The following is a 15260-nucleotide window of genomic DNA, read 5'->3' as shown; positions in this document are numbered from 1 at the left end:
AAATATAAACATTGGTTATTTTTTGGCTCCCTTTTTTTTTTTGGAAACCAGACAAAGCTTTCATTGATTGCTTTTGTTTGGTGTAAGTGATCCCTTATTGATAAATTGAATTTGCACTCAAAACTTATAAATATCTGATAAGCAGCAATTCTTATGCAATTGTTACAAGAGATACTGGCTTCTCTGAAACATGAGGCTTTTAAGTCAGTGTAGCTCTTAGAGCCAGCTGATGTGAGTCTCTTTCACTGGATCTGAGCTGCCAACTATGGAATCTGCAAGAAAAGTCCTGAGCATCTGTGTGGATTGTCCTCTAAAATCAAAGCAGATGCTGCCTTCCTGGTACTCCAGCTTTCTTGCCATATAGACTTCAAGGTGTATCTGATACAAGGTGACCTGTTGGGATATGGAGAATCTGGGTGTTCAGTTGCACCTAAAGAACTGTCTGGTGGGCACTGCAAAATGTAGTGAGGATATGCCAGAAGTGCAGGGGGTGATAGGATTCACCAGAGACAGAGTGGGGAGCAGAACAGGCAGATCTACTAAAATATACTGCTGAAGGGATCAGTGGGTGAGAAAGGAGAGGTCTGCTGCACCATGTAGGTTAGCTCCCTGGCTGGGGAATCTTACTCAGGCCAGGGTGGCCGGGATATCTTGATAGTGCTGAGACTTTAATCCCTGAGCCACCAGCGAGGCCCTAATACTAGAATTCTAGAATGAAGAAAAAAAAAAAAAAAAAAGTCCAACAGTGTCTCTGTTCCACTCCTCTTAGAATCTCTTTCTCCAGAGTTAACAACTTTCAACTTATGTAGGTGTCTGTTATGGTATTTACTTCCACATTTCTGTATAATATATTTATACTGCTCTTTACTACTAGTTTTCTCTTGACTGTTTATTGATACCTGTCAACTTGCTGTTATGGAAGATGAGTTTTTCCTTTCATGTCACTTTTATTTTCCACATTCTCATCTTTTCAGTATTGTTACATCAAAAGTGAGTTAAGCCAATAGGCAGTGCACAATAAATGGCTGTGTAATGATTTCTTACTGAATAAACAAGGAGGTTCTCTGATAACATTACTTCTCACACTTTTTCTTTTCTTGCTACTGGAGTTAGTTTCTTTGACTCTAGAGAAATTACTCATTTACTTATTTACATTTAATTTTACCCTCACATTCTCTTTAGGTGTTTCAGAATAGTCGCCAAATGCTGAGAAATAGCAGGCTAATTATCGATTTGTTTTTTTCATATAGAATGACTTCACACAACTTTCTCTCTTATTCCTTTAACTTGAATTTGTTTTTTCCTCTCTGGACTACTCTTTCAACAAATTCTGGAACTTTCCTTGGGTACTATTCATTCTTTCATTAAATTTCCTGAAATTTTGCTGAGTACATCCCAAAATAGTTTTATATGAAAGGATTCCTGGGAAGTAAAGGTTTTGCATGTCTGGAATTATATTTTTAACTTTCATGATGGATTTTTTTTTTTTTGCTTCATTGAACATAAATTTCTACATTGGAAAAATGATTTTTTTCCTTTATGTAGAAGGTATTGCTCTTTAATTATAGAACCTAATGTTACTTTTAAGGCATTATCATCATAGAGTGCATTTGTTAATGGCATTACTATTTTAGTTTGCTAGTCAATTGAAAGGCTACCACTTGGCAGTGCTTAGATTAACCTCTGTTGTTGGAAAGTAAGTCTCCATGATTCCCTTGCATTTTTATATAGATTGAGAACAAAGGTCTTTGTTCTGGACATCCCTTCAATGATGTGTGTGTAGCAAACAGCCTTGAGAGGTAGGAATAGTATCTCCCTCCATCTTAGTGAGCATTCATGCTTACTGGCTGTCTAAATGATGTGGGTTCCCTAAGCTCAGGTTTTCTGTTTGTTTCAGTGTCCCCTGGCTCTCTTTAAATCATGCTGTGAGAATGATAGCTTGAGGAAATAGTGCATAAAAGGAGGATACTCTGGCTAATGCTATTATACTAATACACAGTCCTTTGTCTCTTACCCAGTCTCTTTTCTTCTGCTAGCTTCCATGAAGCTATGACAGGCTGACTTATGAGCTTCCAAGTGGGGTAAAGTGATAGCCCTTTTACAGATTCTGACATGTTTTCTCCTTGAAAATTTTCTCTGCCAGTAACCTTCTGTGCCTTTTGCTCCTGTCATTTACTTAGTTGAATTCAGTATTTCATTGTTTATTTATCTTTAAGATTTGTTTTCTTAATCCAATAATAACGTAAGTAATTTCTGTGTAGCAAATTACAACAAATATTAGTTTCATGCAAGTTTCTAAAATGTATATATTAATATTTGTATTTAATTGAGTAGATAATGTTTACTGTTAAATTGCATGGCAGACATAGAGTATGACACGTTGATAATATTCTTAAAATAGTGTTGTATGGCATTACCCAGACATTTATTGAGATACATTTTATGTCGTGTATGTCTTTCTTTTTATTTATTTTTTTTAAAAAAGATTTATTTATTTATTTATACAAGCACTGGGTACAGTCAGAAGCACGGGAGTGTGAGACAATTCACCAGAGCTAGAGCAGGGAACAGAACAGGCAGACTGATGAAATGCACTGCTGAGGGGAGCAGCGGGCATGGCAGGAGAGGTCTGCGCGCCATGTGGGACCCTCACCGGCACCTGGGGATGGAACTGGTGCTGCAGAGGCTGCGGGCAGCTTCGCAGCCCAGTGCTCAACCACTGCGCCACCAGGGGAGACCCTGTCTTTCTTTTTAAATTATACCTAACCTTTATTGGACAGTTACTACATGTTATGAACCATGCATGCTTTTCACATGGATTATTTTACTCATTTCTCTCAGTAGTCCTTAATGGAAGTTGTTTTTATTCTTTCTATTTCATGGAAGAAGTAATAGAAGCATGTATAACTTTGACTAATGATAGAGTTAGTATTCATACCAGGTCTGTTTAATTTTTGAATCCAAGCTCTTAACTCTGCAATAAAATAGTAGGCAAGGAAAGAATAAGAAGTGTATTGACTCAACTGGATAATTTTTTTAACATTGTGTAGTTTAAATTAATACTACAGGCCTTCAATGTTGATTTGACATATGTAATAACTGAGCTTCACTCTATGATTATAATGGAACTCAGTGTATAACTCTTGCTAAAAGTAACTATGTCCGGTTAAAGCTTTTAAAAAAAGTTCCAAACAATAAAATAGAGCAATAAAAGAGCTGACATTTATATATCTACAAGTTGGGAAATTCTAAGTTGTGATTCCCATAGCAGTTGTAGTTCAGCCTTGGGGCAGTGACTATTGCAATCTTAACTGAGCACCATATGTAGCTACATAAAATAATGTTTTACATGCTCTTGGGGCCTGATAATGGCCACTGTGAGAACAATGAATGTGTAAATTATCCATTCCTCTTTTATCACTGTAGTTTGAGGCGTTTCATTGATGCAGCGCTTTCATAGTGCAACATAGGTGTTTCAAATAGTTATACATTGTGTTGGCCTTTTAGTGGGCTTAAATTATTAATGGATCCTGAAAAAAAAGCCTTTAACTTATTTATTTTTATGTTTTCCTCCTGATATATAAGTAGTCACATTTGTCCTTCTCTATCCTCACTCCCAATGGAAAAGCATAATCTTGGGAGTTCTTATTTACATTAAAAGTATGATTCATAAGTAGGTACAGGTATCTGGCTAACCTTTGAAATTATTTGTTGTGCTTCATAAAAGAGATAGATAACCAAGAAGTGCATATTAGAGCCTCTTGAAACACAGGATCATCAGTCTTAAAGTAGGCTGACATCATGCAGTGTAGCACCATTGAGGACATGTGGGGCATAGCTATAATTCAGGGAAAACTCAGTGCATTTAACTTATTTTAGTGGATTCAAAGAGGAAATTTCACTTGTGCATTACTAGATTTCTGTGGCTTTGAAAATTGACATTTTCCATATGTCAATTTTTATTAAACTCAAGCTTAGTATATTAAAAGATCCATTGAAGTGATTTGACTAATAGATTATTGCACTGACTTTCCTAAATATTACTTCAATAATTTAAAATATTGTTTGACACTATGTCTTGAACATTTAACCTTAGCTTATCATTTTGTTGATTGACTTCTCTATTGAGTGCATATAAAGTATGAGTTTCTCAAATACATGATTATATATATATTATATATATTTTTCTGATGGCAGATTCTTTCACAGAATTATTTACTTTTTATTTTATTTTATTTTTATGATATAATTTCTTTATATATATTTTACATCATTGTTCATTTTTGTACAATGTTTGCTTTCTCTTCTCGGGTGTAGTCCCCATATAATTCTACCACCAATTCACCTGTGCAAGATCACCATAGTCCCTGTGCTCTTCCCTCCCTTATTCTAATTCCTCTCCCCACCTCCCCCCACCCCGCCAGAATATCTCTGATTTATAGGTGCCTGTGATGGCAGGCTCTTAAAAGAGGTGGTTTGATACCTCTCATATAATGTCATTGTTATCAATTTTAAATGTAGAAAGAATAAACCTAACATTGTATGTATACATAAATTATACACCACATAGACTTCCAAGAAATTGTTCAACATATTGTATTTAGTTGTATCTGGAAATTCATTGCTTCAGCAAGTCCCATGGATTATTTTATTTTCATATCAAAATATTTAGTGATCTGCTAAATATGTCAGACTGTATATGTAAGGAGAAGAACATGTAAGCATCCTAGCTATAACTGGAGATGCTGAATCTTTTCTAAATATTCTAAGTAGTTAGTAAGCCTGTTGATATCAGTCAGACATAGTCTGCATTATGCAATTGATCTTAACCCACTTGACTATTAGTGAACCCCTTAATGAAAAGACAGTGGTCAAGATTGTAAAATAAAGCATATATCTATGTGGTATTTAGTTTATTTTTATGTGCCATCACCTTTATTACACTTTCACCTTTCAGAGTACCAGCATATTTACCCAATCTCTACAACATATTTGAACATAGTTTTATTATTTATAAAATATTGCCTTTACAAAGGTAAAAATGCAAAGATGGAGGTTGACTATGTAGGTGTTTGTGCCTTCCCCTGTTTTATACATTATATCAGAAGTAAACAAAAGTGATTCTGATGCTAAGATATTAATTCCTACAGAATACTTGAAATTATCAGTCAATTAGCTTGGGTTATCTTTATGTGAAATCTCACCATATAAAGGATTTAAATCTAGAATTGTGTTTATTACATGCTCATTTTGGCAAGTTGTGTTTGAAGCAACTGACAAATTTTTATAGCAGTTAAGTTTTATAACGGTCTTCATTATTTGCGTAAGTAAAAAAAAATTATCATCCACCCCTAGTATCATGTATCCTTTTTTAAAAAATCATGTATTACAACATTATAGTAATTTATGATTACTTCCTAAAACATATACCAAAAAAATGATTAGATAAGAAAATTAACCTAAGAAGTGCCAGTGTTATCTTATCCCAGTGGTATCATGTACATCTCCTGGGATAAGCTAACTCAGGAGACTGTCACATTAAAATGCAATTTTTCTAATATATGTACCTACCTTATCATTAAAGGCTATTCTCCCTGGAGGAAAGATCTACTTAACATGCTCCTAATGCCTAATAGACTGCAGTTATTCAGATTGCTTTCACGTTATGGACATAAACCTAGTAGTGTGTACTTTTCTTTGTCCTGTGCTTTCTGTAGGATGAGGATGGCACAGAAGAAGAAAACAGCCGTGTTGAACCTGTTGGACATGCTGACACTGGTTTGGAGAACATGCCCAACTTTTCTCTGGAGTAAGTTATCAGAAGTTTTAACTAAATTTGCAATATATGCATAGCATTGCTCATAGCAGCAACTATTCCAAAAGCATATGGCATGTGGAGTGTTTGTGCTTAATTAAAAACATGCCATAAGTCGGTTTGTCTTCTAAAGAGCATTTTTCATCTAGTGAGTTAATTGTGTAATGGAAGAAGTATAGCATGGAAATTCACACGCACCTGTTAAAAGTCTTATGCCATGGCAAATACTATTGAATTTTAATACAAAATAGTATTTGATTGAAATGTTTGTCGTGTTTATAGCACTGTAACTGTCTTCAGATTGCTTTTTATGTTAGTTATTGCTTATATGTTTGTTCTTCAGTTTTGCTCAGTTAAAAATATTCTAGACAAACTTAAAGAATAGGCCATGTAAGTATTAGTCATTTAATATAAATAGCATTGATTTTAGAAGTAGAATCTCAAGGCATATGATGAAAAAGAAGAGGTCATACGTTAGGAATCTTGAGCATGATTTTAGGTATTATAAGAACAAAGAAAAACTTTTTTGTATTATCACATTTATAGTTATCTTCCATATTGGCATGTTTGCATGGAAGGATGTTTAGGTCTTGATCTGAGAGTGCAGTCATTCTTAATATTTTTTCCTTGATTTGGGGAAAAAGTTGAAGAGTTTTAGATAAAAATTTAAGCTCTTAATTCTATCTTCTCTTAGTCTTCTAAAGGAAGGCCCTAAGACTCTTTTTCATTGTGATTATACAGAATCTAAAATTAGTTTATGTTCTTATATGTTGTAGCCAGCACTCTGAATATTTATATTTTAGAAAGAATTGCCCTATCATAGTTCTTTTTAGAAAAAATATGGGATAAAATAAATATTAAAGTTACCATAGTACTCTTTGTTGACAAACCTATCTTGAAATAGATGTTCAAGTACTATGAACAGTTATCTAAAATAGGGTGCTACCAAATTCTATGAAGATATTAAAAATAAAAAGCTCATATGGGTGGTGTTACTTCAGCAAATGTGATGGCAGTCTGAGGAAATTTTTAATTTGTCCTAATTATTGTACGTCATTAAATTGATACAAATATTTTCAATTTTTGTTCGATATCCCTGTCTTTAATTTTTTTAGTCTATGAATTTTTTAACCATTGATAGTTTATAGCATATCTTTAGGTTTTTATTTAAGAAATACAATTAAAGAATCCACATTTTCTAATATATATATAAAACTGCATTGTGGTCTTTATTAAATCCGTTGGTAATCATTTATGGTTGTATAGATTGCTTAAACTATGTATTTAATTAAACTACAGTTTTTAGGTATTGATTTTTAAGTAAGTACTGCTTAGATTTCTGTGATATTACTTATATATGTACATATGCTTAGAAAATAATGTCTACACATATACATGTGGGAAAATATACAAATAAATTAAAAATATATTTAAGTGGTTTAGAAATTTATACTTTCCAAATGACAGTTTTCATTAAACTCAAGTTTATTATATTAGCAGTAAATAATCATTGAAGTAACTTGACAAATACATGTATTGTTGAGCTGCTTATATAAATTACTTAAGTTACATAATAGAAGTAACATCATATTACTTCATGTAAATAACTTCATGGATTTATATTTTGTTACAAACACTTTAAAGAAAACAACTTGTTTTTTAGTGGATAGCTATTGGCTTAGCAGTATGCATAGAGCAGTTAAGGAAATGGTGACTTTGACTTGTGGAATAGATGCCATAAGGATAGCTGGATCTCATTTGGACTGTTATCTGCTGGGGTAAAAAAAAAAAATTGGCCTTTTGGATTATTGGAAAGATAATGATGTGACATATGTAAAAGCACTCTGTAAATTATAAAGTGCTATGTAATTACAGCATCATTAGCCATTTAATCTTCATAGTTCTTGAATAGATAGTGGGGTGGAATTTTTTTCAGTGAAAGTCTAGAGATTAGACTGCAAAATGTGCACTTGTATTACACAGAAGCATGTCATCCTGGAGAAATGTTTCTGTGTCATTTTAATGTAGTTATATCTGATGATTGCTCTCCTTCCATGCCATCAGACTAGTGTTCAGGTATGTAGTTTGAATGTTGCATCATCACCATGCTTATATTCCAGAGTGTGTTGTATATGCGTGTGTACTTGGTGGGAATTTCGTTTTGTGCTCTTTTGTTGTTATTGTGTGTCTGTGTTCCTGCAGGTTGTTTTTTGTTTGTTTGTTTGTTTTGGTTTGGTTTTGGTTTGTTTACAGTACATGTTCATGCTCCCTCATTCATCATTGTCTCACAGTGATATGGTAAAGCTCGTACAAGTCCCCAACGATGGAGGGCCTCTGGGAATCCATGTAGTGCCTTTCAGTGCTCGAGGAGGCAGGTAACGTATCCTGGAGGTTTTTAATTGAATCATAATGTGGAGTGTTTTATCTTCATTTATGCTCAGATAGTGTTTTGTTGATTTAGCATATGCTTAACAGAAAACATTTTCATTTGATGGCAACTGCTACTTCATTCATACGTATGCACCATAATCACAGAAAGCACTTAGCCTGATGAAGAAATCATGCATTTAAATTTCCTAATAATTTTATTGTTCATCACATCCATGAAAACATTTTACTTTGTTGTAAATTGGTAATAGGTTTTCAGAGTCTGCACTCCAGCTAAATTTGTAATGTTGAGAAAGTTTTAGTGTAATTTTCTGGAAAAACTGACTCCATAAAAATTATCTGTATAACATAGTAATGATTCATTTGAAATTCATTTTAATGTTTATAGATTTTTATGATTACGGTTGGCATTTTAAAAGTTAGAAAAGCTGCAGATTTATTTCCTACCTTGTGATTCTGTCTCATTCCGTTCTATCTTTGTACACTCAAATGTCAAGATTTTGCACTGTTAATTCTGCCTTCATTATTTTCTAGAACATACATCCTTAACACCTTCATTTGAGTTTCGTTTCTTCTGCTACTGCTTTTCTTGTATTTTTTGTTTTGACATATTTAAACATTACGAATAGAATTTTGCACTGAAAGCTTGATAGGCCTCTGTCCATCACAGGGAACTGCAGATCATCCTTCTTCTGCAGTTAAACCTATGCAAATTGAACTTAATGAAGTTTAGTTGTAGGTTCATTAATTTGCCCATCAGGTGGTTGGTTACCTGGTAAATTATATTTGTCAACACTTTGGCTTCCGGTTTTGAATCTCATTTCTTCTATTGTTACTATTTTATTTAATCTTTTTTTTTTAAAGATTTACTTATTTATGCATGGAGTACAGGCCAGAGATGTGGGGTGGGAGGGTGAGAGGATTCACCAGAGACAGAGTAGGGAAACAGAAAAGGCAGACTGACCAAAACACACCGCTGAGGGGAGCAGCGGGTGAGACAGGAGAGGTCTGCTGCACCATGTGGGTTGTTCCCTGGCCAGCTGGGGATCGAATTCGTAAGGCAGAGGCTGCACAATGCTTCTTAGTGTGGTTCTTAACCCTTTGACCAACCAGGGATGCCCTATTTATTTAATCTTAACTAACTTTAAATGGGGCAATGTTATCCAGTGATTGAGAACTTAGAACATAGTTTGAACTATTGCCAGTGAGTTACAATCATCTCATATATTGTAAAAGCCAGATGGAATATCAATTATACTTATGTAATTAAACTGTTTACTTTCTGTTTTTAAATTAGTATTTGACTCATTGTACGATCTTCTCTGATTCATCTCTTTCATAATGTACCTGTCTAGAACCTGAACTTTTGATTTATCTAAAATTACCAAACTGTGATATGTGAATGTTAGTACTATATAACAGGTTGTGAGATTCACCTTGAATTCTTGGGTGGGTTTATTATCACAGAATTGAGACTGCTGTCATTTTTTTTCTTCCCTTTTTTTTCAGTTTTCAACTCTGGAGATGTATCTAAATTTCTTCAGAGCTTTTTAGTTAAACCATGTTAATTTGTTTCATAATGGCCATTGCCTTTATTTCCTTTAAAATATATAATTTTAGATATTCTCAAAGCTAAATATTTTTTTCCATTTATTTCACAAATACAACAAAAATATAAGAAGGTAAATTGCATGGATTATAGCTTCCCAATATAAATGTGTCTTTAATGGCCTGTGGAATATAACTCATCACAGATGAAATTTAATTGTGTATATAGAATCAGCAGTTCCATTACAAACGTTATTTTCTGTCATTTATTACACATCTCCTACCTTGGTGTGAAAGGATATTAGGATAAAAGAAACAAATGAAAATCTTAAAACAAAAGAAGAATAACAGAAATAAAACTATACTAGATTGATTCAATGAGAGACTTTTCTCAAAATCCAACTGTTGTTACTGTGGTATTTAATTACAATATATAGAAAACATTGAAGTAAACAACCATTTGCATAACTAGAAATTATTTTGTAGGTGAATCAGTTTTTAATCCTTGTTGATTGGCAATTGAAGAAGAAAATCTTGTGTAGCTTTCAAAGGGATGAAGAAAATCAGATTCTTTATAATCCTTTTTAGGCATCTCCAGCTTTCATATTGGGAAACAGAATAAAAATATTTTGTCTTTTTATAATATCTCTTTTCTATATTTAAGCTTCCCCATGAATTTGATATCATATCAATTCTCTAGAATTATATTGACTATGGAAGTGAAAGACAGGCGAACTGCTGAGAATCATGATACCCATCTTCCAAAGGCAGAAATACCCCATATTTTGAAAAAACACTTCAAGGGGATTCTTCTAATTTAGTCAGAAACTTTCCTAAGCATTTATCATGTGATAATTCCTGTGGTAGGTGCCAAGAAATAAAGATGAATGGCATATAGTCTTTCTCAGGGGATTTGCAGTCTAAATGGAGTGATAGCCAAGAAATCACAGAACTATAATTATGTGATAAATGTTGATATAGTTCTATACTAGGTGCTCTCCGAGCTGATAGGGGAAGAATTGCCTGAATTAGGTAACTGAGTTGGCTTGTTGTGGAAGATGACTTCAGATGTGATGACAGCTTTCATAAGTAGCTACATCTACTCCTTGGTGGCTGCAAGGGCAAATTAAGCAATGCGGTATAGCAGAAAGGAAGAAATTAACTGGAATGTGTGAAGAAATTGCACATATATCTTGTGGGAATGTAGGAATACATATTCATAGGATGCAAGTTAAAATTTCTAAGAATAACTTCCCTTATACAAAATTCTAATATACTTGGACTTACTCAATTTTCCAGGTATAACTAATTGAGTAACGCTTACTGAATATTTATTTTCATAAAAGTGACACATATGTCAGTATTACTTTCAGATTTGATTTCATAGTTTGAGTCTAAAGAATAACACACAATTGGAATTATGTGTTAAAGAAGAGAAACAATAAAGAACATTCCACCTATGAAATATAATTCAGGAAAATACCAAGAATATTAAGTCAATATTAGAGAAATTTTTTAAAGCCACTTAGGTATCATTGTGGCCTGCTTCATGACAACATTTTCCTAAATAAGGGTCTTGCTAGACCTCCTTAAAATGGATGATTTCTAGAGTGAACTGGATTTAGTTCTTTGATTGAGGGAAAAGTTATAATTGGCAAGTGTCTCCTGTTTTCCCAGCTGCTTTCTGAGATACCTAGAAAAGGAGACAAACAGAAGCATAGAAAAGCTAGTCATCACCTGTACGTTAGTCTTGTATGTTATTCAAAAATAAGGTTAACTAATCCACCTCTAGAGCTCTGTATTAATCATTTCATTACCTTGAAGTCAATTTTCATTCAACAGACCATTTTATTTCCTGCTGAATCATATCAAAATTGGATTTTTCTCTTTTAGTTATTATTTATATTATACTTCTTTTAAAAAATTGAAGTATCATTGGTTTACAACAATGTATATAATTGAGAGGTATGAGTTCACACCTGCAGATACTTGTTACCATACCACGCACATCACCAAACAAAACCTTCTTTTTAACTTATAAATGATACTATGTTCAGAAAGATTATGTCTGATTGTTTTTCTGTTGGTAGAGAAAAATGTTTTACTTTATATTTTTTGATATTTCTAGGACCTAGCTCACAGGTATTGTTCAGCAAAGCTAAGCAATAGGAACTAATAACCCAGTGACTCTCCACATTAATTATAACACTGTTACATTCAAAATTAAACAAGGACATATTCTGGCTTGGTTAAATGAGGTTTCTGAGGCTTTCCAATCACATAAAATTATGATGATGCGGTAATGTTAAATACTCAGAATGCAAAATATGAAAGTATACATAGGAATATAGCCTAGGCTGATGAAATGATAAGATTTTTGCATTTGATTTGAAGGGAATGAAAAACTTACTGAAAAAAATTTCTATCATATAAAAAGTCCCATGTTATGTGTTAAAAGAAGTACGCCCATGTCCACAGGGCTGGAGAGGACGTTGGATTATTTAATATTGAATACTATAGCAAACCCTTAGTGAAGTAATGGAACTTGGTCTCTTCTTTGAAAGAAAGGACGAACTTCACACTAGTGATGTTTTGGAAGAGAATATATGAAAGGAACATGCTACATATAGATGTATGTGATTTGTTGAGAAATAATGAGTCAATGATCTGAATCAGAATGTATTGGAATTTAGCCATGCAATTATTATTAGAAAATAGTCTGTAAGACTTCAATCAATCATATATGAAAAAATTGTGGAATATTTTCAAAAAATATGATTTTTTAAAAAATACTCTTCTATTTGAACTGCACTTCTAACATTAGTAAATATTCTAACTTTTTTCCCTAAGGAAACAGTTATGGCTAAAGCATGTAATTAATAATGTTTACTTCTCCGTTCTTTTTTTTAATGAGGCCTTTTATTTACTTATTTATTTATTTATTTTTATTTATTTATTTTTATTTATGCAAGCACTGTGTATAGTCAGAAGCGCAGGAGGGTGAGAGAATTCACCAGAGCCAGAGCGAGGAGCAGAGCAGGCAGAAGGACCCAAGTACACTGCTGAGGGGAGCAGCGGGTGGCAGGAGAGGTCTGAGCACCATGTGGGACCCTCTTCTGGTGGCTGGGGAGTAACTGGGGATGGACCTGGTGCTGCAGAGGCTGCGGGCAGCTTCGCAACCCAGCGCTCAACTGCTGCGCCACTGGGGAGGCTCTACTTCTCCTTTTTTAATGACATATTTTATTTAACATTCTTTCTAGTTTTTTCATAATATGTTTTCTCCCCTGAGGTGTGGTCACCATAGTTTTCCCACCAGTAAAGCACCCATGGTCCCCCAACAAAATCCATTCTCTTCCCTTTCATGATGTAAATTTCTTACATCATGGAGTTTACATTTTAGCACTTTTTATATCTAAAGCTTTTCTCTCCTTCTTATACATATGATGTGGGGGATAAGAGCCCCACAATATCATTTCTGTTTGTGAATAAGAAAGCTTCTTTTAGGCATTTCTCAATGACAATTGTAAGGAATTCTCAGGAATCCTCACTATAAATGAAACATAAAAGACATCTAATTAGTAGTTACAGATATGTATGATATGTAGTTAGAGAACTCTTCTTTCTACCATCTGCTTGTCAATCATGAGAATTAAAGAAAAATCAGTCTCACATAATTTGTAAAAGTATAACAATAGTAAGAAGTGTGTTTCTGTTTATGTCTCCTGCTGGAATGCCTTCTTGTTAGTTACTTCTCAACTTTTTAGAGATGTATCATTATTTATTTTATCTAATTGATTTTGAATATTATCCAAATGATTTTGTCAGCATTTATATTTAGAATGCCACATGAAAGACAACAAACTTCTTCAGTTGTTATTAAAGTTTTGTCTCATGAGTTTTTCCCACTAGGCTTATTATCTTATTGGCATTTCTGATCATAAATTCTGCCATCTTTGTGGGGAAAAAAATCTCATATCTAAAAGGTTGTTAAAGTTGTTAAGTTGAAATGAAAGTGACCTTATTGAAAATAGGTTACAGTGATCATATTAATATAAAAAAAGATTGAATATAAGTGTTTTCTGTACTGTAGATGCAAATATTGGATAATTTTGCTCTCAAATGAAAACTGAAGTTCAGTTTATTTTTAAAAAGTTTGTTTAAGAGAAAGCTATGAAATTTGCTTCCTAAGAAGACCAAGGAGCTCTAGATGTTATTTTTTGTCTTTTGAGCCATAGCTTAATAAATATTCCATGAAAACCTATCCTTTTTCTGATAAACTGTGCTCACAAGACAGCCCTTAACCACCCCCCACCCCCCAACACAGTCATCTATTCATTCCTGCAGGCCGAGTTCTTAATCTACTGGCAGCTGCCATGACCAAGAAGCAGCTTGTGGCTCTAAATGGGTATCCTAGATTTAGCAATCTACCCCAATTGTGAAACTCCAAAGGAGACAATTCAATCTTGTAGTTTTATGAAGCAAACCACAGGAGACTTTATTGATATACATCCAGCCTGATAATTCATCAATTCCATGAGTATATAGAAAAAAGGAAACCCCAATGTAGAGCTTTGAGGAGTTTGTCAATACGAAATCTTACTTTTCCATTCTTTTTTTCCCTCTGCATTCATTCCTTATATCTGTTTCCCCTTTATCCTTCCCCTCTACCTCTGAATCTCAGAATTTTCGATGCTTTTATTACTGTCTGCTAGATTTTGTAAGTATTTTACTTTGCTAAATCATCTGTTACATAAATGTAAATTTGAGCAAGATGGACATTAGTTCTTTGCAGGTTGAATTAAATTCATTTGTAAAGCTGTCTTATCCTGGTTTTTTGGGGGGGAGGCACGGAAGATTTTTATTACTGTTTCAATGTCCATGCTTGTTATTGTTTTGTTCAACTCTGTTCCCATTTTATTCTTGGTAAACATTATTGATCTATCTTTTCATTATTTCAAGATTATTAAATTTATTGGCATATAATTTTTCATAGTTATCTATTATGATCTTTTTTATTTCTGTGATAGCTATAATTTCTTCTCTTTCAGTTATGATTCTGTTATTAATGTTTCTCTCTTTTGTTAGTTTAGCTGGAGCTTTGTCTATCTTCTCAAAAAAGCTATTCTTAATTTATCTTTTGTATAGTCTTATTGATCTCTGTTTCATTTATTTCCACTTGTATTTTTATTGTTTCTTTCTACTACCTTTTGGTCTTCTTTGTTCCTCTTTTTCAAGTTGCTTTTTCTTATAATATTGGGGTTTTTATTTGGGATTTTTCTAGCTTCTTAAAATGGGCTTGCATTGCTATTTTCCTTCCTAAGGGAAACTGCATCACACAGATTCTGGTAATTGTATCCTCATTTTTGTTAGTGTCAAGATATTCTTTGATATGTTTTTATTTCCTCCTTTATCCAATAGCTGTTAAGAAGAATATTGTTTAGTCTATTTCATTATTTATGGTTTTTTCTTAGTTGATTTCTAGTCTTATGCCCTTGATTTATGGTCTTAT

At 33.3% G+C, this 15260-nt stretch overlaps 1 protein-coding gene across 15 annotated transcripts in view; it reads left to right on the top strand.

Moving 5' to 3' along the window:
* PARD3 (par-3 family cell polarity regulator) overlaps nt 1-15260 on the top strand; it is a gene marked incomplete at both ends in the record, with an annotated part of 584385 nt that overhangs the window by 307248 nt on the left and 261877 nt on the right. For all 15 annotated transcript variants that reach the window (XM_084254375.1, XM_084254377.1, XM_084254376.1 and 12 more), the window contains 2 exons: nt 5718-5809; nt 8107-8190. In XM_084254375.1, coding sequence (XP_084110501.1) covers nt 5718-5809; nt 8107-8190 — 176 coding nt within the window. The remainder of the gene's footprint in view (nt 1-5717; nt 5810-8106; nt 8191-15260) is intronic.

This window comes from Talpa europaea, assembly GCF_964194135.1.
Source record: "Talpa europaea genome assembly, chromosome: 14".
Classification (NCBI taxonomy): Eukaryota; Metazoa; Chordata; class Mammalia; order Eulipotyphla; family Talpidae; genus Talpa; species Talpa europaea.
This window is presented reverse-complemented; position numbering and strand designations above follow the sequence as displayed.